The sequence below is a fragment of the Trachinotus anak genome, unplaced genomic scaffold, assembly GCF_046630095.1.
Source record: "Trachinotus anak isolate AG129_WGS33_773 ecotype Australia unplaced genomic scaffold, CSIRO_AGI_Tana_v1 ptg000032l, whole genome shotgun sequence".
In the NCBI taxonomy this organism is placed as follows: Eukaryota; Metazoa; Chordata; class Actinopteri; order Carangiformes; family Carangidae; genus Trachinotus; species Trachinotus anak.
The window spans coordinates 12,846,528-12,866,334 of record NW_027273883.1 but is presented as its reverse complement, the minus strand read 5'-3'; the positions used below and the strand labels follow the sequence as shown (position 1 = coordinate 12,866,334).

General features: G+C 44.5%; 1 protein-coding gene across 2 annotated transcripts in view; it reads right to left on the bottom strand.

The window, feature by feature from the left end:
- The window catches only part of LOC139613505 (ephrin-A4), a 33,581-nt gene extending 15,906 nt beyond the window's left edge, over window positions 1-17,675 (bottom strand). Inside the window, exon 1 of one of the 2 annotated variants that reach the window (XM_071470203.1) lies at window positions 17,089-17,675. In XM_071470203.1, coding sequence (XP_071326304.1) covers window positions 17,089-17,216 — 128 coding nt within the window. In that variant the 5' untranslated portion in view covers window positions 17,217-17,675. The remainder of the gene's footprint in view (window positions 1-17,088) is intronic. The other variant, XM_071470202.1, reaches the window with a different exon arrangement.
- Window positions 17,676-19,807: the final 2,132 nt, after the last annotated feature.

Genomic DNA, 19,807 nt, shown 5'->3' with positions numbered 1-19,807 from the left:
AAATTCTGCTACAATGAAAATGCTAACAACACTCACATCCCAGATGAATACCGAAAATGTATACTGTAGGCACAGTGGTTTTGATAAACACTTTCATGCTTGTGATGCTACGCTAACCAGCCCGCAGTAGAAGCCTGCTGGTTCTTGGTAGTGACGATGGGAGGCCGGAGGGCTTGGTGGAGTCTCAGTTCTTCCGTGGTCAATCACAGCAGGGTGACCGCTAACTCTGGTCACTATGCTGACCGGGCACAGCACGCTGTGGTCATTGTGCCTTGGCTGGGCATAGCATGACACAGCTTCAGCCTCTATGGTGTGTGCTGTAGTAGCACTACTTGGTGACATGGGAGGATCTTTGATGCTCCTTATGGGGATGACTTTGTGAAATGGTATTGTGTATTTCAGGTTTTTTTCTTTGCTGTATCAGACGGGTGGGGTTTGCCACATGATGACAGATGAGAACATTTCAGGTGAGTCATTAATCTCGGTGAATAAAACAATGTCAACTTTAACTTACAGAAGAATAGAGTTTCTGCAGTCTATGGATTCACCCTTTGAGGCGAATCTGTGCAGAGCTTTGAACAGTTCAACTCTGCTGGGCTTTGAAACAAGGAGAGGTAGACCGGTATGGTCATATATTAAATATCATACAACACTGATCTGCCACAGTATAAACTGTACTGCTTAGTTTGGAGTCAGTTATGAGACTGGAGTTAATAACATATTGTCTATTTGCGAGCGAGTTAGCTAGCAAGGCTGTAGAAAGCTCCCTTTTAGAATTTAAAAAAACAAAAACTTTATTACATTTTGGAAATGTGCAATGTTTTGAGCCCAGATTGGCTTTTTGTTGTTGGTCCAGGCATCTCATGCACTTTTCCTAAACGTAACAAAGTTGTTGTCACTGTTAAAGGGAGCATTCTACAGGGTTGTGTGTCTTTGGGAGGCAGAAATAACGGTACAATTTCTAGATTCAGCACCTGGACAAAGACAAATGTGTGTATTTGGCATACTATTGCTAGCATGTTACCACCCACAGTTCGCTAATTGGCAGAGGCCCCTCCACTTTCCGCCTGTTTCATGGAAACGATGTTTGCGGTGTGAAAACATTTTTTGACACACGTGTGACTACAGAGGGACTGAAGAAAAACTTCAGGCAAATAAAATGAACATTTCTCTAAATACCAACACATTCTCATGGTTACAAAGAAGGGAAAACTGATCTGAGCAGGTGAATAAAACCAGACTGTGGGAGCCTTTTACAGGAAGCAGCAGACTACAGCGGGGAATAACAGAAAGAAAGTGTGAGAGAAGTTCATGGCAAAAAGACCCTGAAGACAAGAGGGAACGAGGCAGATAACTAGGCTCTGCAGGGACCTCCTGTTCCACAGGCTATCCTAATCTTCAGAGGAAAAACAGGAAAAGGGATCATACAACTGTAGTGCTACATCCATGAGAACATCACAGAACGAGAGGGAAAGAGACAGACTTCATGTACTCAGTACTGCACTTTTTCTAAGAATTTGCAGGGCTCAATCATTTTTGTTCGCCATTTCCTCTCTTCTACACGATCCTTCCCTGCATGGATATAAAATTGGAGCGGGATCAGGACAACCCCCCCGCCCATTTCCCCAATATTAGCTGCCCCCCCACCCCCTCCCTCCAAGCCTACATAAAGCCACGCTGTGTCCAGAGCCCAAACACCAGTGTTGTGTCTAACCTGGTGCTTACTCCCCTCAACGCGCACAAACAAGGACTTCACCCCCCACCTCTGACCATCTGGGGCCCCCCACCACCCTGCATGCCCAGCTGGCCAAAAAAATCCCTTTACTTCCCCCCTCCTACCTCACATCCTCAAGACTCTGCAGACCCCACCTCTTCAGATACTTAGTGTCATCAAACTGTGGCCAAAGACGGTGATCAACCGCTCCTCACAAAGAGGAAAGAGGGACTTAAGGAGAATGGGCTGTTGCTGTTATCTACTCTTTCCTGTTTGGTATGCCTATGTGAGTGTCTGTGTGTATGCGTGTGTGCTTCCTTCAAGGTCAGCAGGAAGTGTACCTCTCCCCTACATCAGACCTTTTGCTTTCTTTTCTATGACTCCTAGTCTTCAAATGTGGATGGTATGTGAACTTTCCTTCTACTTTTTCCCGTCTTCCATCTCCATCCACTTAAGTTTGTGGTTTTTCTGTAGATGTAAGTTCTGAGCACACATGTTGTATTAATATAGAAAAGGATCTGAGTGGCTTACCACCTCTGCTAAACAGTTTCCTGGGGAAAATACTGTGCCATCAGACAAACCAAATCCTTCATAAAAGACAGCAGGAGCACATGTGCACACATGCACTCACACTGCAGTGCATCATACATCAGTATGAATTCTGTGCATAAGCATTGGCCACCGTGGCTGTGGGAGTCTGTGTGGAACCTAGATAGAGTGATTGGTTGTACCTTTTCTTGCCCTGCAGGCTCCATTAAATGACCAGAAGGCATTCAGACCACTCAACCCACTCATTCAAACTGCACAAATCAGCACGCTGCCCCATGCACCCACATTCCCTATCAATTTACAGACACAGAAAGAACACACAGATATGCACACAAACACACACACACCTGCTGCTTCAGGCTTAAAGGGACTCTCAGCCTCAGGTAAAAGACAGACCCTATTTTCTGCCTGTTATGGCATGGGTCCTCCTCTAGTGAGTGTATGTGTGTCCATTCTGTGGGACTCAGCAGCACAACAGGATGTATAGCTATGGCCATCAGAGCTAAGGAAAATTGCATTGCTCAGGCCCACAGGACCAATCAGTATGGAAACGAATCCATCGGAACCATTTTGATATGGCTGCAGGTCTGCAGAAACCATCATCCCCCTCCGTGGCAGAGCTCTGTCATGCATAGGCGCCGCTCTCCACGTGTGGTCTGGTCTGATCCTAAAATAAGCTTTCCAGTGACTTTTCTGGGAGGTATGAAATTACTGTCCACAATATAAACGCACAAGAGAGCAGTCTTGCAGTCCACGACTCGTTTTTATTTTTCGCTATTTGACCAAAAACACTGCATGCTGATACGTTGCCTCACTGTGCCCACCAGCATGGCAGCAGCTCTAAATGTTGCCTGACTTGACTCTCACCTGCTCTGCGTGGAGGTGGCCAAACTTAAAAGAGGAGTGTGAGGCGAACGAAGGGCACAAGAAGAAGAGTTTCAGCTCTCATGCAGAGAAGAATGACGGAGAAAGTGTGTGCGGCAAAAGAAATGTGCATGGGCAGGAACGCAGTGCGCGTACACTGAGGGGTGTGCAAGGGGGTAAATAAGGTCAGACGTGCCGTTGCCAGGACAACAACCAATCCGGAGCTGGGATTGGTGCCAAGCCAGCACCCCACCCATCCATCCTTCACTCCATCCGTCTTTTTTCCTGCATCCCTCTGTCGGACAGCCTAAACCTCAGAGTAATGAGTGCTCTCCATGTTTCTGCAGACTAAATGGAGCTGCAGTGTAAATACAGGGCTGATTTGTACAGGTGCCAGGCTTGGATACATAAACCTGAATATAGCTACAGTAGCTCACTGCTCAGACACTGACAGGATGGAGGGAGCGGGGGGGGGGGGGGGGGGGGGGGGGGAGACGACGACGACGACAGTGACAGCTATGATGGGTGGACACAAAAAGCCATGATTCAAAGTATTTATGAAATCTATCAAAGTGTATTACTACAAAGTGGCAGCTGGGCTGATTTACTGTGTCAACATCATTTGTCTCATGTTTATGTACTAACTTTGCCGTTTGGACCCTTCAGCTTTGCACACAGTGCCAGAGCAAATAAGTGTAGCTAAACAAATTAGTGTTAACTTTTAAGTAAATAATACTTACACAAAAGGTTGGTTATACTGGGTTCATGCCAGTGGGGCAGGTGGTATAAAAAAAAGTAATAATAAAAACAGACAAAAAGTATTTGTCAGCCAGCTTTATATTGTAGATGCCCAACATATTCTTGTTGGTTTAAAGCTGGTAAAAAAACAGTAGATCAACAAAATGACCTGCAACAACAGTAACAGATAACTGATAACTGATGAGGTCTTTTTTCAAGCAAACATTCTCAAGATTTCCAGCTTTCCTCTGCTCAATACCATTGAAAATCAAATATCTGTGGTATTTGGTCTGATGAAACAAACAGTTTATTGACGTCTTCCCTGGCTGTGGGAAACATTCTCACTATCTTTACACCGAACACTCAACCAGATACACAGATTAATTGATAATGAAAATAATTATATCATATAAATAATTCATACTTGCAACCCCTTGCTGGTTGGTTTCAACCTGTCATCTTTGGTCCTTCTTTTCAGTGCCGCTTTTCTGTATGTTGTCATTAATCATTAATTCAAAACCACAAAAAATATCAACCCATCTTTATAGAAGTGTTTCTAACTATGACAGATCAGTAAAGCGCTTTTGTCATGAGATGTGTACTGTTGGTGCCTTCTTTTACATCACATAACACACAGTTTTTAGATAACAACAGATTACAGTTTTATTTGTGAGTTATTTTGAAAAGTTTATTTTATGTGTTCATCCCTCTCTTACAGTGTTCACATGTCTGCACTCTCATCTGTTTTATCAACTATACTTAACTACGCTTATCTGTGTCCCAAGTCTGTCAGCAAGGCCCACCTGTGTAAGTGGGTTAAGGAGCACATGCGAGCAACACACCTTAAAACACACACACATTTACTCAAACACACTCTTCACAGTGAAAAGGGCGCTCGCAAAGCAAATACACTCATCCAATAAATTAGACTTGGCTTTGAGAATCCATCATTTACTAAGTGGGTCACACTTCTGATGCCGTAGACGCTCTCTCTCTCTCTCCCATTCTTGTGTTCTGTTTTTGTCTCTCTCTCCACGATGTGAAGGTCAACGCTGGATAGGCAGCACAGAGCCTGTATCCCAGGTGTGCGTTCCCTCTCACTTCCCCTCTGTGTCTGATTATTTGGTGGTTGTTAGGGGAGGAATGGCCAGCTGGAGGACTGGAGCTGTCCTTCAGTTGGTCAGTCAGCGAGTCAGTCAGTCAGTCAGACACACACACGGTTAAGACATGTCAAGGAAACCTGCTCTAATAAAGCCAACAGGCCTGAATTATTTAAACAGAGGCAAGGAGAGGAAAGGAGACGATGGAGAGAAAAGAATGGAGAGGCACAAGAGTTAAGAAGTAAATAGAGTAAAGCTGGCCCCTTTCAGTCCCTCCGACTCCTGGTGAACTTATTTAAAAACTTCTATACCTGGTTTCATTCCCATCTGCTTTCTTTCACCCCTTCTTCACCAGGTCTCATTTCCTCTCCCTGTCAGAAAAGTCTACTCCTTCTCGCCCTCTCTACCCTCCATTGCTTCTTCCACCACCATTTCACCCACTTCACCTTCCCTCCCCCCCTCTCTCCCTCCCTTGCCATCTTTCTCTCTGTTTATCTAAGCACTTTCACGGTCACTGCTTTGGAATCCCAGGAGTCTAAACTGCCCCCTTCGCCTCTCCCTCCCTCACAGCCGATCCATGCTTCTCTCTCCCTCTCCATCTTTCTCCGTCACAACGGTTAAGATTCATATCGCTCTGTGCATCGGGGCTATGGAAGGTCCCCCTTATTCACCCTCGAGGCAGCCAGCTTTGTCTTGTTCTAGTCACGCACACTTGTCCACCCGCCCCGCCCTCGCGCACACGAACATGTATTCGCACCAGAGGTAGGCCACTTGCATTGATGTCTAATACCAATCAACAAAGTCTTTGAAGTAAATGATGAAATGTTTAATCAAAATCCGTCCATTTGGCTTCAAGGCTACAGAATGTGCGTTATTTATAAATTCAATTCAGCTCCAGTGCATTAGCTTAACCGTGTGAAATAAAATTCATGCTTTCGACATTTCGGTTGATATAACTGGATGGCATGGTCCGCCTCCAGGCCGGATGCCCCTGAATTTCTTAGAAAGGCCAGTTACTTTCCGCAATACTGATGAAGGGTTTAGACACAATAAGAGTGAAGGGGGGGAGGGGGTTTAGGAGCAGAGAGGAAGGAAGTGGCGAGGGTCAAGAGGAGAGGTGCAGACTCCAGTCTCATGTAGCGCTAGCAACAACAGCCTGACACTGGACTGGGATTAACTGATTAATTTGGGATTAAAGATGACTCGTCACTACTCTAAGTAATGAACCACAATGACCCAAAATCACAAGATTAACACGCAGGAGGTGGAGTATGTGTGAGTGTTAATTCTGAAGAGTAACACAAAGTCCACTGTAAATCACCTGCAAAGTAAGCAAACACCACAAAAAAAAAAAAGCCTCCAGTTGTGTAGCTATTCTGTATCTACCTTTGATGAAGAACGACGCTGCTCAAAATAATTCTCTGTTCTGAAAGGGAATCTATCAGGGAACCTCAATAAATGTAAAATAAAGAAAAAATGTAGGGAGTAAGGGATTTTCTGACTTCCATGACTGCGCATTTGTCGCTGGGTGTATTTTAGGAGAACACACAGATTAATTCCACAATCATAAACACGGAGCGTCTGCGCCAGTGTTTTGAGAAGCGCGCCGAGTACAAGAACTCCATTTCCAGCTGAATGGGAGAGCAATGAGATTCATGAGTTCTGCTACAAGGCCATAGCTATGGAGATGTGGGACAGGGCTATTTCCCCACTCCCATTCAGCAGAAAATACAACCACTACTGCTGATGCTCTCAGACTGTGAATTACAATCAGCTGATCATTTCGGATGAATATAACAAAACAAGTGTTTGGACAGTAACAGAGAGCCTTTCATTTAAAAAAGAAGGTTTAATAAAAAAACAGAAAGGCTTTAAGAATGATTAATATAATGAATGAGCAAGAAGAATGAGCGACTCTGCCCTATGGAAAAGCGTGTATACAGTTTGTACAGCTGCGTTCTAACATGTCAGCTGCCTTCAGTGTAATAGATGGTACAAGCTCCCATAGGATCCTACAAAAGAAATAACACACACAACATACTATGATAAAAAGTGGTTATATACTAAGTAGGAAGTGAATTGATACCAGCAGGGGCGAAGCTAGACTCTTCGCACAGAGGGGGTGGAGCATTTTCGAGGGGCCCCTCTGATGGTCATTTTAAGATTGACAACTTTAACTACTATCCATGAAGACATGTTGCTGCCAGTTGCGTTAAAATGTTTCAGCACAGAGAACAGCAAGTGGATCGACTGACGGTGATTTGCCGATTTATTTTTTATAAACCCGATCATGATAAAAAAAAATTTAAAAATCATATTTTGATTATTCTGACAGATATTGTGATTGCAAGGAGTCACAATTTTAGTAGGATTGGTAGCTTTAACATTTCAATTTCACAGAAAAAAAAATAAAAAAATAAAAATGATGATACAATTTCTTGCTGGGGTCTAAACCAAACAAGAATGTTCCCTTACATCTGGAGAGTACGATTTGCAGGCCGGGGCATCTCATCAAAAAATTGCAGCTACTGCGATGTGGATGTTGCACTGGGCCATATGTTGATTTCAATTATATTCTAATTAATCATTCAGTCCAACTTTCTTAAACAGGAATAACAAACATAAAATAGACACAGTGGCTTAAAACAAGGCATTCTCCATCACCGCAGGCAGTGACACTGACAGGTACCGAAATGGAGTTAAACAGCTGATTAATCTAACATTCAGATTTTTTTCATAAGCAAAATGTAAATTAATAAAGAGTGATTATGTATATTTCCATTATTGTGTTGGAAGGACGAGCAAGGCAAGAAGTAGATGTAAGAGGAGAACAGGATGCAGTTAAACTTACTCTCTCACTCCTTGTGTTTTGATGCACACGATTTGTACTTTCTCTCCATTTTAGCACTGGCTAGGTTAAAGAAAACACATCAGTTAACGTTACAGTTACGCTGCAACTTCATCACTCAGTATTGCGGCATTCAGCAGACTAATGGTGTAACTTCACTCAGTGTCCATTGTTGCGCTCCAGCCAGAATGTGGCTCAGTAGGAGCCCATACGTAGCGTGGGCCCTGGGGCGGTCACGCCCTCTGCCCCGGTGGTTGCTCCACTTATGGATACCACTCCTGTAGCTGCGCAGCTGCAGGTTGATCAAAGAACTAATTCTGAAAAAAAAAGTCTATTTCCCTCAAGGTCATAAATAATACATTTGATTAGAACTAAATGTTGAGAAAAGAGGAGGAAGGGCAGAAAAAAGAACAAGGAGGGAGAGAGAATAAATAGCAGTCAAGAGTACCAGGAGACAAGGATCAAGCTGTGCATTACTGGACAACTGAAAAGCATGTGGTACTGGTTATTGCTACAAAAATAACACATCTCAATATGCTGATATGCACACGCACATGCACACGCACACACACACACACACACACATACCAAAACCATATCTCATCATCTTAGTGTAAGCCTCAAAAATCTGAGCACTGGCATGTTTAAATAAGCATTCCATTCATTTTTTGGTCTTATTTTCACTAAAGAGGGTCTGTGTAATTTTACGATATGCATAACCAGCATGCTTAGTCAACACACACACACACGCAGACTGACACACATACACAAAACTGAAAGCAGTGTCAGTTTTAAATGGGGTGTGATTCCTACTTGGGAGTCCGAGCAGCTGTGTGTGAGTGTGTATGCAGGCAGGGCAACAGTACCATTGGCACACCTGTATAAGAGTGTCACAGTGTGTGTGTGTGTGTGTGTGTGTGTGTGTGTGTGTGTGTGTGTGTGTGTGTGTGTGTGTGTGTGTGTGTGTGTGTGTGTGAGCCCCTGCATGTGTGTTGGTATGAAGGGAGGGGCGGTGGGGAGGATTTGCTCCTCACGCCTGCTTGTGACAGTGATAGTAATACCTGCTGACATTCTTTCTTCCCTCCCTCCCTCTCTCGCTCTCACCTCATCCCTCCATCCCTGGGGGCCTTCCCGAGCTGTTTTGGGACTTGAAATCTGTTGACTCCTTCCCTACCATCCTCTCCTTAACGCATTCTCCATCCCTCACTCCCTTCACTGCAGGTCTAATGTTTTTACCATCTCTGGGGGGCTGAAGAGAAAAGGAAGCAGGGAGGGAGTGTGTATATTCATATGTGGTGCGCGTGTGTGTGTGCCAGCCAAAAAAAAAAAAAAAAAAAAAAAAGAAACAGAGAAGAAGAATGTGTGTTTCACATCATTGGGGGCTTGAAAGTAGGCTGTGCCTCCATACTTCTGGGAGGCGATGCCAAAATAATATTAGTTTTTGTTCCGCAATGGAAAAGTCTCCAAGAATCATACAGGAGATTGGAAATATCTACATAGTGAAACATTTGTCATGTGATCCATCTTCTCTGGAAAACACAAAGCACGGGATAAAAGGTGTGTTTAGGCACTGGGAATACAGCTGACTTCTTGAAGCTCAGTTTTTTCGACAGCTAGGAGAAGGTAATTCTGAAAAGCAGAATAATTTATAAAAATGTGCAACACACACCCACTAAACACACACACACACAAACACACACACACACACACACCTTCACACTCCTCCAAGGCTTTTTTATCACAACATCTCTTTGTTGTGTCTAGATAAAGTGTGGAGGAGCTGCGCTTTGTAGCAGGGTTATTAGTCCATAAAGTTTGGTCCTGGTGTGAAGACAGCCGCGCCGGCACTCCTCTACAGCGTCTGGATTTACACCATAACACTCAAGACACACTGTGCTGCGGCGTGTGCATGGCATGGCCAGGCTATGTGGTGGTTCAAAACACAGATTCATTAAAAAAGGTCAAAATGAGACATAATTAGTAATTAGCAGGTAAAAGAAAGCAACTTCCAAAAGAAATGGTGCAGTGTATAGTGTATTCCCTTTCCCTCAGTGAGTGGATTTATGTGATTTCATTCATTCATCAAGAGAGAGAACTTTTGTACCCTTCATTAATCCTCCCCATGCCAGGATTATGGAGGTATGTCAAGCACATTTATAATATTTCTCCAAGTCTTAATAAATGTCACTTAAAACCACATCTCTCTACTTTTTACAAGACAATTTATGACATGGACAGTTACCTGAAAAGAACACTTAAGCCTACTAACAGAGTCGTTCCTTTAATCCACGGGCATACCGCGTCATTTAAAGCTAACAGATATGAATATGAAATGGACATTTGCTTCAGCACTGTGTCTCAGGATGTGTGGCTTTTAACCTACTCCTCTATGTGGCTACATCCACTGCACACACGATGCACTACCACAAAAGATTCATGTTAACATCTAACAGTGTTTGAAATAATACATGCTCAAACCAAGTACAACTAGATAAACAATGCAAGATTGCAAAAGTAAATTATTGCACAATGTTCTTTATAGGTTCTATGTCAGAAAGAACCACTGCAGCGACTGTGCTTAAGCACCTTTGAAGACCTGAGGCATGATGGCGAAGCATGTCTCGGTGTCCTCCTGGCAGCGAGGACCTTGTATGGTACAATAATCCAGGTTGCTGCTACAGCCTTTCACTCGGCCCGGGTCAATACTAATTCAATTCCAGTCTCTGGGAATTCCCAGGTTGCCTCTTGGCAGGATTTCTGAGCTGAGTGGAAGAGCGTTGTGCGAGCTTATACGTTCGTGAGAGTGTGGGTCTTGCCTGTTTGTGCCTGCACACGTGTTTGTGTGTGTGGGCGAGGTTCTAAAATTGCACATATTGGCTGAACAACAAGCAGATTGTGTTGTTTTGGTCAAGCTCAAATTGACAGTGTTTCCCACATTTTGGGTTTGTGTGTTCTCACGCACACACAATCTAATTGCTGTTTTGTATAATCAAGAAACACACAGTTGGGCTGACACCTACAACAATGCCCGCTCATTGTAGTGTCATGAATGGATGAATGGATGAATGTGCTCCCGCTCAGAGCTCACCAACAGCCCTTAACCACCATAACCACCCTCTTCACACACATACAGCAGCGCAGCCATTTTGTGCCAAAGCCTGGCTGACGCTGTGCCAACCTGAGCTGCAGACAGCTCTGAACCTCATTTCATTCCACAGCTGTGCCATCCCACTTGGAGACATTCATACAATACAACTTATTACAACTTAATGCAACCTAATATTGATGTATGTGTGTACACAGAGAAGCGGGGCAGCGTGGGGAGAGAAATTGGGAAAGAGATGGGTCCATATGCAGTCTGGCGATAATGCGAGAAGCCGGCGATAATATCTGGGTGTTAAATTGGTATCGATTGACTAAATATCCTGACCAGGAGGAGAGAGCGGCCGTCCTTTCATGCTTGTACACCATGTCTGCTCCGACGGCTCCAAGCTGCACTGTGACTATCTGATCCATTTTAATACAGACGTCCTCACCGCCAGGCCTGTGCCCAAACCTCATTTTCGACACAGTGTGCTGGAGTCTTCCTGCGTGTGTGTGTGTTTGTGTGTGTATCTGTATTCACTTCAAACAAAAAAGGTTATTTTTGTTGTGCAATATCTCGCATTGGTTTAATATAACACTAAACAGTAAAATGGAGGATTACTGATTTCACACAGACACACACATGAAGCAGTGTCAGTCGGTCGTAATCTAAATCTACTTCTGGAAAAGATTCTCTTGAATTAAATCTCAAAACGAGGCCACGTGACATTTTAGAGCAAAAGACACAGTTGCACAATACTCTATCTGCATGCCCCACCTGCAAAAAAAACCAACCATCCATAGGCAGCAACACGCCTTTCCCCTCCGACACCTCAGTCACACCTAAATTCAGCCAACAAGTGGGAACAAAACAATGACCTATTTAGGCGAGAGGCCGGCACAGCAGTTGGTAAATGTTCCCACAGCCGCACACCGCTGGCCGGAACCGAGGACTTTTCCAGTGAAAGGCACTTTCGCTGCTTGCTGTGAGTGGAAGTGAAATCTCACAGAAGTAGTAAGAAACATGAATCATGTGCGAGATCACAAATGAATCAAAAGCTGGAGTGTTAGAATAGGGCTGGGTGTCCTGGTACATTTCTGGGTTTTGTTTTTCCAGGACTGAAATTTATCACCCTCCATCTCTTCTCAAGGAAACAAAGACTTCCCCTTTTACGCAAAACCAGCAGGTCAGCTCCAGACAAACACACACACACACACACACACAAACACACGCACACACACACACCTCTGACAGAGCTATTGTTCCACTGAAATGAACTTCACCCGACAACAATGGCACCAAATGTCAATTCACAGGCGTACAAATCACTAAAATCACTGGCCTGCATTGTTTTCCGACAGAGATGAAGAAGCTGAAGCACAAAGTTAACTCATCCACAGTTTACATCCAGATAATACACTCAATACCACAAACAAACAGACAAAGCACAATTCACAGAGACAGATAAGGCACACAAACACATCTCTGGATCTACACACACCACGGCACAGCAGCGTGTGAGACAATGAGCACCGACACAGAAAGACACGGAGAGGGGAGAGAGACATTGATACAGCCTGATGACAGATGAGGAGAGGGGGGGAGAGAGAGACCCAGAGAGAGGCGTGGAAAGAGTAAGAGAGGGAGAGAGAGACAGATAGGATGGGAGGATGGGGTGGGGGCAGGGGGTGGGGGTGTTGGGATTGCTTTGTTAGCAGGACAGGGAATAAAGTGGTAATTACCTCACTGTGGGTCTGTTGATTATAGTTCAGCCAGGTTCTCCATGTTAATCATTTACCAGGGGAAGACAGAGATTAGTACAGAGACAGACACAGAGAGGCGAGATAGCAGGCAGGGCGGGAAATATACTCATTTGCATGCACACACACGACAGAGGAGGAATAGACACAGATGGACCTGAGGGTGAGGAAATAATAAAATAAAAAAAATTTAAAAAAAAAAGAAATCAGTCTAACACTGCAGTCACCTCACCTGACAAGACACAATTACCGGCAGTGTCTGCTTCCACTGTACTATATGTGTATACTAGATGTGTGTCTGCTCGCACAAGGCCACAGATCAGATGTGTGTGTTTATGTGTGTGTGTGTGTGTGTGTGTGTGTGTGTGTGTGTGTGTGTGTGTGAAGGTATGGTATGCAGAATGTGATTTACTCTGGTATTTAAACTAGATCATTCGTGAGTGCACACAGAGCGAAATGATGCATAAACAGAGCAGAGATTACACGGAAGACTTATGAGGGCTGCTTTCAATAAAGATACAGAAAACCAATACAAATATTCATCTCCTCACACACCGTTTAAACATGCTTCACTGGCTTTGAGCTCGACCTCGGCCTTTGTGAGACGAGGAGAGAGCGAGATAGAGACAGAGAGAAGGGGAGGGAGCGAGAGAGTTCAGAGGGGTCTAGACTGGTGTGATGTTGTTTTCACTGCTTTACGGTCTGTGTCCAAACTTGCAGACTGGGTTCAGGTGTAAGCAAGAAATTGGATGTAATATTCCTATTGTGCATGTGAATGGTAAAATACCATACCATGGTAAAATACCATACCATTATCTCCAACTAAAACCCTGCTAATCCGTTGCTCTGCAGGGAGGAAAGACAGAGTGGGAGAAGAGGAAGCAAAGAGTTGGAAACCAGAGTCTGAAGTTTGAGCTGTGATCCAGAGGAACTGTTGCAACAAGTCTGCCTCCTGCCATGGCTGATAAAACGGAAAAGAAAGGTAGAGGTGTGAGCCAAGAACAAGGGTAAATCAGAGGACAAGGAAATGGAGTAGCTGGTTCAGGTATGGGTGACATTTATTCTTGTTACAAATCTATCAGCAGCTCATACACAGAGGGAAAATCCTCTTTCACAAACAGAAGAAGAAAAAAAAAAAAAAGAGTTAAAGTTTTGTTGCTCTGAGTAAACTTCCTGGCAGATTCTAAGTAAATTTATGAGGATGAATGTAGCACAAGAAGCAGACACTGTTGTATCAGCAGGTAGTCTGGTCCACTTATTTGGCCCAACAGGTTATAAAGAACACTACAGCACACAGGAGAGGGCTGAATATACCAGAAAACTAAGCTGAGGTAAGCTGGTGTTTCCTGTCAGCCCTGGGAACACACACAAACACACACTCAGGCTCAGAGGTCTCTGGTTGTAATAATTCACTAACCTTTAACTGCTCAAGGAAGTAAAAAATAATTTCTCTCCTAATAAGGAACTATCGCTCTGAGAGACAGCGTTATAAAATTGTAAGTGATCATAAACTCTGATCATAAAATCATGAAAGAGGGCAATCGAACCACTTGAGCCCCACAATGAAAGAGGCCGGGGTATCTGATTCTGCAATGTTCAACGCTGACCCTGCAGTCAGTCTATCACTTCCATTTCAGAGCTCTATTTTTCAATCTGGAGGGTGCTAAATGTGTGCCAGTTAAAGTGTTTCACTGAGCCTTTGTTACAGCCATATTAGTCAGCAAAGAACAGTGCAACGAGGCCCTTCAGTCTCCACTTCACTGCCCCTGCTTCATTAAAACCATAAATCTAGATGCCGAAGGAAAGAGAATGTCTTCTGTCATAGGTATTAAAAGGAGCTGGTTTGCTCGCCAGCTACAGTTGTGTTATATACGAGCTCAGCCTTTAGCATAACGGCAGCCATAGCTTCTCCTCAGCTGGTTTCTCCAGTGTCAGGGATCCGCGCAATTCTTTGGCTTTCAGCTGCCAAAGCGGCTTATTAGCTCAACCGTCCAAAAAGCTTGATTTCCTACATCAGCATTTACAATGAGGGCTGAACCAATGGAAAGGTGCAAAGGCCAAATCAGCAACATTCTGCCAACATGCTCCCATAAATTTAATATGTGATCTTTAAACCTATATTAATAGATTTTTGGAAACACAACGATGACATATTAGCTCATGAAGACGTGATGTGAGCCTGTTTAAAGACCCAGCAGGCACAGACCAACATTAGCGTACATTTCAAGTCGTTTTGCTGCCAACCACTTGAACGTAAAATAAATTCCCTCTCTTCTGAGTTCAATATTTGCCCTATTTTGTTGTTTTGCCCATCAGCTGCTGAGGGAAATATCTGGCTCTTTAGCTGGTAAAACAACTCCTCTACTAGTTTTTAACTTTAACTGCCTGCAGTCTGATGCTACCCAGGGTGGTTAGTTGGATCTATTTCGCTATAAACAACACTGATGAAAGCAGTGTAACTGAACCAGAACAGTAAAGTTGGCTGTTTAACCAAAACAATGAACTGAGAGCTGAGGGAAAGTGCAGAATCTCTGTGGGTTGGTCAAATACAGTCATCTGATGCATTGTTAATATAAAAATAATGATTACAACAGCTTTATGAGATTAGTTTGGTATAGTCAATAATAATGGCTTAATTTTAATCCACTATAATACTGTGGACAAATAAAAATTTTTTTGCCTGAGTGTTTTCTGTATCATGAGCATCGAGTGCAGTCCTGGACCCTGCACTGCAGCTTCATGCCAGCAAAGACATAGCTCTCCTGTCCCTGTGGTCCTTTTCCCTGGCAAGGCTACATTTACAGGCCTCAGGACAACCTGGCTGGCTGGCAGGCAGCTAATAGAAAATATGGTATGGGAAAATGACTGAAGCTCAACTAATCACACCGCCAATATCCATCACTGGGCAGGAGGGAGTCGTGAGAGATAAAGGGGGGCGAAGGAGCAGAGGAGGAGAGGGGAGTGCCGACAAAAAAATGAAAAGGAGAGTGGGATGTAACAAGGGAGGTAATGAAGAGAGAGGAGAGGAGAGGAGAGGACAGGGCAGGAGAGGAGAGGAGAGGAGAGGAAATGAGTCCTAACGGTAAACCCAGGGGATTCTGGACTGGGTGCAGCATCACGGCTCTGCTGATAGCTTTGTGATTGGGTGGTGTTGCTGATGAGAGTGATTCTCTGCCACAGTGGGTTACCCTCCGCCGTGATGCTGATGGCATTGTGATTGTGTGCTGTTGCAGACGACTGTGTGGCCCTGCCACAGGCTGTGACCATTCATCCCTGAATCTCTGGGGAACATGAAGGTGCTTCCTAATCCTCACAGTGTTCCTCCTCACATCATTTCTGTACGATCCCAATTACAGGACTGGGTTCTACCCACCTGGACACACTGGTCATAACCTCAGCTGACTCCAGTAGGCTACAGGATGAGTCCTGCAGACCTGACAAAGAAGCCCTCGGGGAAATTATATGTCCCAGGAGTCATATTTCTGTCACATTTTATGCATCCATAAATGTAAAATACAGGAATGGTCTCTGTGGCTATTAAGTAAAAAGGTCATTCATCTGAAAGAGTGTTTGGGGAATCAGGCCTTACGGAGAGAGCCTCTAAATAAGCAGGTGAGAGAGGTGGATGTGTTATTTTGGGCAGTAGTCCTACTGGCCCTGCAGGTCTCCCACCTCAACCCCTCAATTAGCCAGACTGGAACACCTGGATCAGCAGGTGAGCCTGACTCTGCCTTCCTAATGGCCCCAATCAACCCATTACACACACACACACACACACACACACACAAACATACACACCCTCCCATTAGCCAACCACATATTCACTTATGCACAGCAGCACTTTAGACTTTAATATACACCTGTGTCCTCAGAATGCTATCTAGGGCGCTATTCAGAACAAACACTTAAGAAAAAAAACCTTACTGCTGGTGCTCTGTAAAGAGCATAATCACTGAGTCCAAAAGGCAGTGGCCAGGTGAAAGCCAGGGTTAGAGTGTAGTCATTATGATAAAGATAACTACCTGCAAAAGGATGAGATCAGGCCACTGTGTTTTAAACGTAAGCAGGCTGTATCCCCAGAGTTCAAGCTTTTTATTAAAGGGGAGGGGGGCTGGCAGCGTTTGTGTCAAGGCAAGTTTTAGGAAATCAGACCTGCTCTGTGCCACTCAGGGACACAGGGACGTGATCTGCTGCATAGCAGAGATTCTTTAAGCCAACTAAAGCCTGACTCATTTAGCAGGAATTATTGTGGTCGTTATGCAAGAGTGTGGCTGCGCAAGTTCAGACCAGCCACCTTTATTTTATGCAAAGTTGGTCGATGGTTGAATCACAACGTTAACTCAGGCCGCACCGAGAGGCAGCCCAGTGAAACCAACCGAGCTCTCCTGGCTCTGGTGGGAGCATCGGAGAAGCGCACACGGCTCTCTCACCTTGTGTTTGTTGAATTCCAGTACACGACGTGTCTTTTCGCCACAGCAGCTGAAAGTATGTTCAGGAGGAAAATCGTGGCTCTCCAAGTGGGAAGAGCTCCGACAAGTGTCAACGTCAGGGAGCCCATCCTGACCGCCGCTGGGGGCCGCGGGGAGGCTCTGCGCCGGCCGGGGGAGGGAGTGGTGTGCGGATCAGGTGAGGAGGAGAGCCGGCAGGAGCCCGGTGAGCAACTTCCCTCAGCAGCGGCTTCACCAACACCAAACAAGTCAGACCTCTACGTCAGCTCCGCATGATGTATAAAAGTAAAGTGATTAAAGTCGCTCAAGAAAAAAGAGGTTTAAAAAGTCACAGGCTGCAGGGCTGAAGGTGCGTACTTCCACAGAGAGAGGCCGTAGAAAGTTTGTCCAGGTTGTGCATGATGGTTCTGAATTGAGATCTCACCCAAAAGTCGCTACAAAAGGAGACTAAACCTGAGTTTAAAGGCCAGGGTTTCTGGTACAGTAATGGACCAGATTATCATTCGAAACTGCCAGCTGGTTTGGCAGCAACAGATTGCTCAGTGCGAGAAGGGCGGGTCCGCTGGGCTGAGGGCGGTGCCGGGGAAACTTTGGGCCAATCAGTGGACAAGGGTGTGGTGATGTGTGATACTGTAGCGCAAAGTTAAATCTTTGTGAGGTGCGCCGACTGGTGTAGGGAGACAGTCTGTCACTGTTCCAGGTTTTTTTTTTTTTTTTTTTTTTTTTTTTTTTTCTTCAGGGGCTTGGTTCATCCTTCCTCCCCTTGAAATGACTGATGTGGAGATGAAGAGCTCAACATGGCGCAGTCCTGTCCTCCGGCAGCAGCTCCTCTGCAGCAGCTGGCTGGGTGTTTGCTCATAGGTACTCCAGTAGTGACATTCACACAGTGCAACAAGCAAAATTCCCTCCTGAGAATAGCTCCGGCCTCACACCATCCAGCTCCAGCACAGCTCCATGTAGAGCAGCATCGCACGGTAAAATGGTGTTTTTCAGTTACCCAACACACAAGATAATCAAACAGCGGGGAGCCACACCACCCCCTTGACTGGAGTCTGCAAGATCCACATTTAGTTCAGCCACACTTGGCTGAATGAGGTGTGTGTGTGTGTGTGTGTGTGTGTGTGTGTGTATGTGTTAAGTATTAATTCTCTGAGTGTTGTCTATCGCCCCAGGGGAAGGTGTAGTGACAGTAATCACTACGGCTCCATGGGCAAAAGCCACTGGTGGTCCTCTCTAATTATCTGATTCTCTAAGTGTGTGTGTGTATGTGTGTGTGTGTAAGAGATTACTAACCCTGCCATTGGACCAACAAAGTTACATTGATAGCTTTGTGGCTTTGTTATTATCTGTTGCAACTGCACATCTGGCTATTTCCTCTCTGAAGGGGCCCCTCCCCCTCTCTTGCTTTCTTTATCTTTTATCCTGCTTATGTCTGTGTGTGTGGTTCATGGTGTACATATGTGTGTGGCCTAGGACTCATTAGCTCACTTCCTGGAGGTCCTGATCATTAATTTCCCATGATGCCGCAGCGCTCCTGTGTGGCTAATTTGTCCCTGGTGAGCTAGCGCTCCCTCAGCAAACGTGGAGCAGACCACAGAGGGGTAACTCACTCTGCTGGGGTCTCGCTCGCTCTCATTGTGATTGATCTATAGGTCCAGACGCTTCCTAACAAATTTTGTGCCAGAGGTTAATAATGCTTTGTGAAAATTCATTTAATCCCCGCCCCTCCAAAACCCCTAAACAGAGAGGAAAAGAAATCTCCAACTTCACAGCTTCTCTTTTTTTCTCTCTCTCTCTCTCTCTCTCCCTCTCTCTGTCTCCCTTCTTTCTTTTCTCTTTAATATTTGTTTCAATGCCTGTGTGTCTGCTATTCATCATTAAAAGCACTCTTTCCAAAATCTTTTTCCTCAACCTCTATCCATCACCCGTCCTAATCTTCGCTCTCATTGATCTTCTCATTACTGGTCAAATATGTTTTTTTCTGTCTGCTGGCACAGTTTATCTCAGCAAACATTCTCTGTCATCCCACAGAGTCTGTCAGCACAGTACATCTACATTCACAATTACACCCATATGTATATTAAGAATTCCTCTATGGCTTTGGTTACCTATGGCTAAATATGCAACAAGTTTAAGTTTAGGGGGAAAACCACTTAAAATTTTATTTATTAAGAGTTTAAGACTCAAAAACTTCAGCGTGCTTGACTGGGACTGGGTGGGTGTAATCTCTAGTGAAATAACCAACGATGTTGTAACTTTTGCAGAAAATTGCATTTTCATGTAAGAGCACATAGCCCATACTGTAGTAAGGAGCAGATTAGGGAAAAAAAGTTGGTTTTCAAGTCCTTTTTAAAAACAACTCTAATCAAGCTAAAGATGATTCATGGAGATGTCAAATCAGAGCTGTCATAGCTGTAAATGTTATATTTTGTGATATGGAATCAAGGCTAAAGTAAAAGGAGCTGTTGCACATGTTCATGCACAGATCGGTGACAAATGCCAAAATAAAGTGTTTTAGTGAGATGCCGGGTGGCCATCCTCCAAGTCTCTCACTCACAGGATCCATCCATGCCAATCTACCTCTCCAGTTAGTAGAGAGTTTGGATCTGACTCTAACTCAGCTCTGTTGTTGAAATATTCAACATCCTTCAACAAGATATTCCTCCATTTGGTATTTTGATGTTTGTGGTGATGATAATGT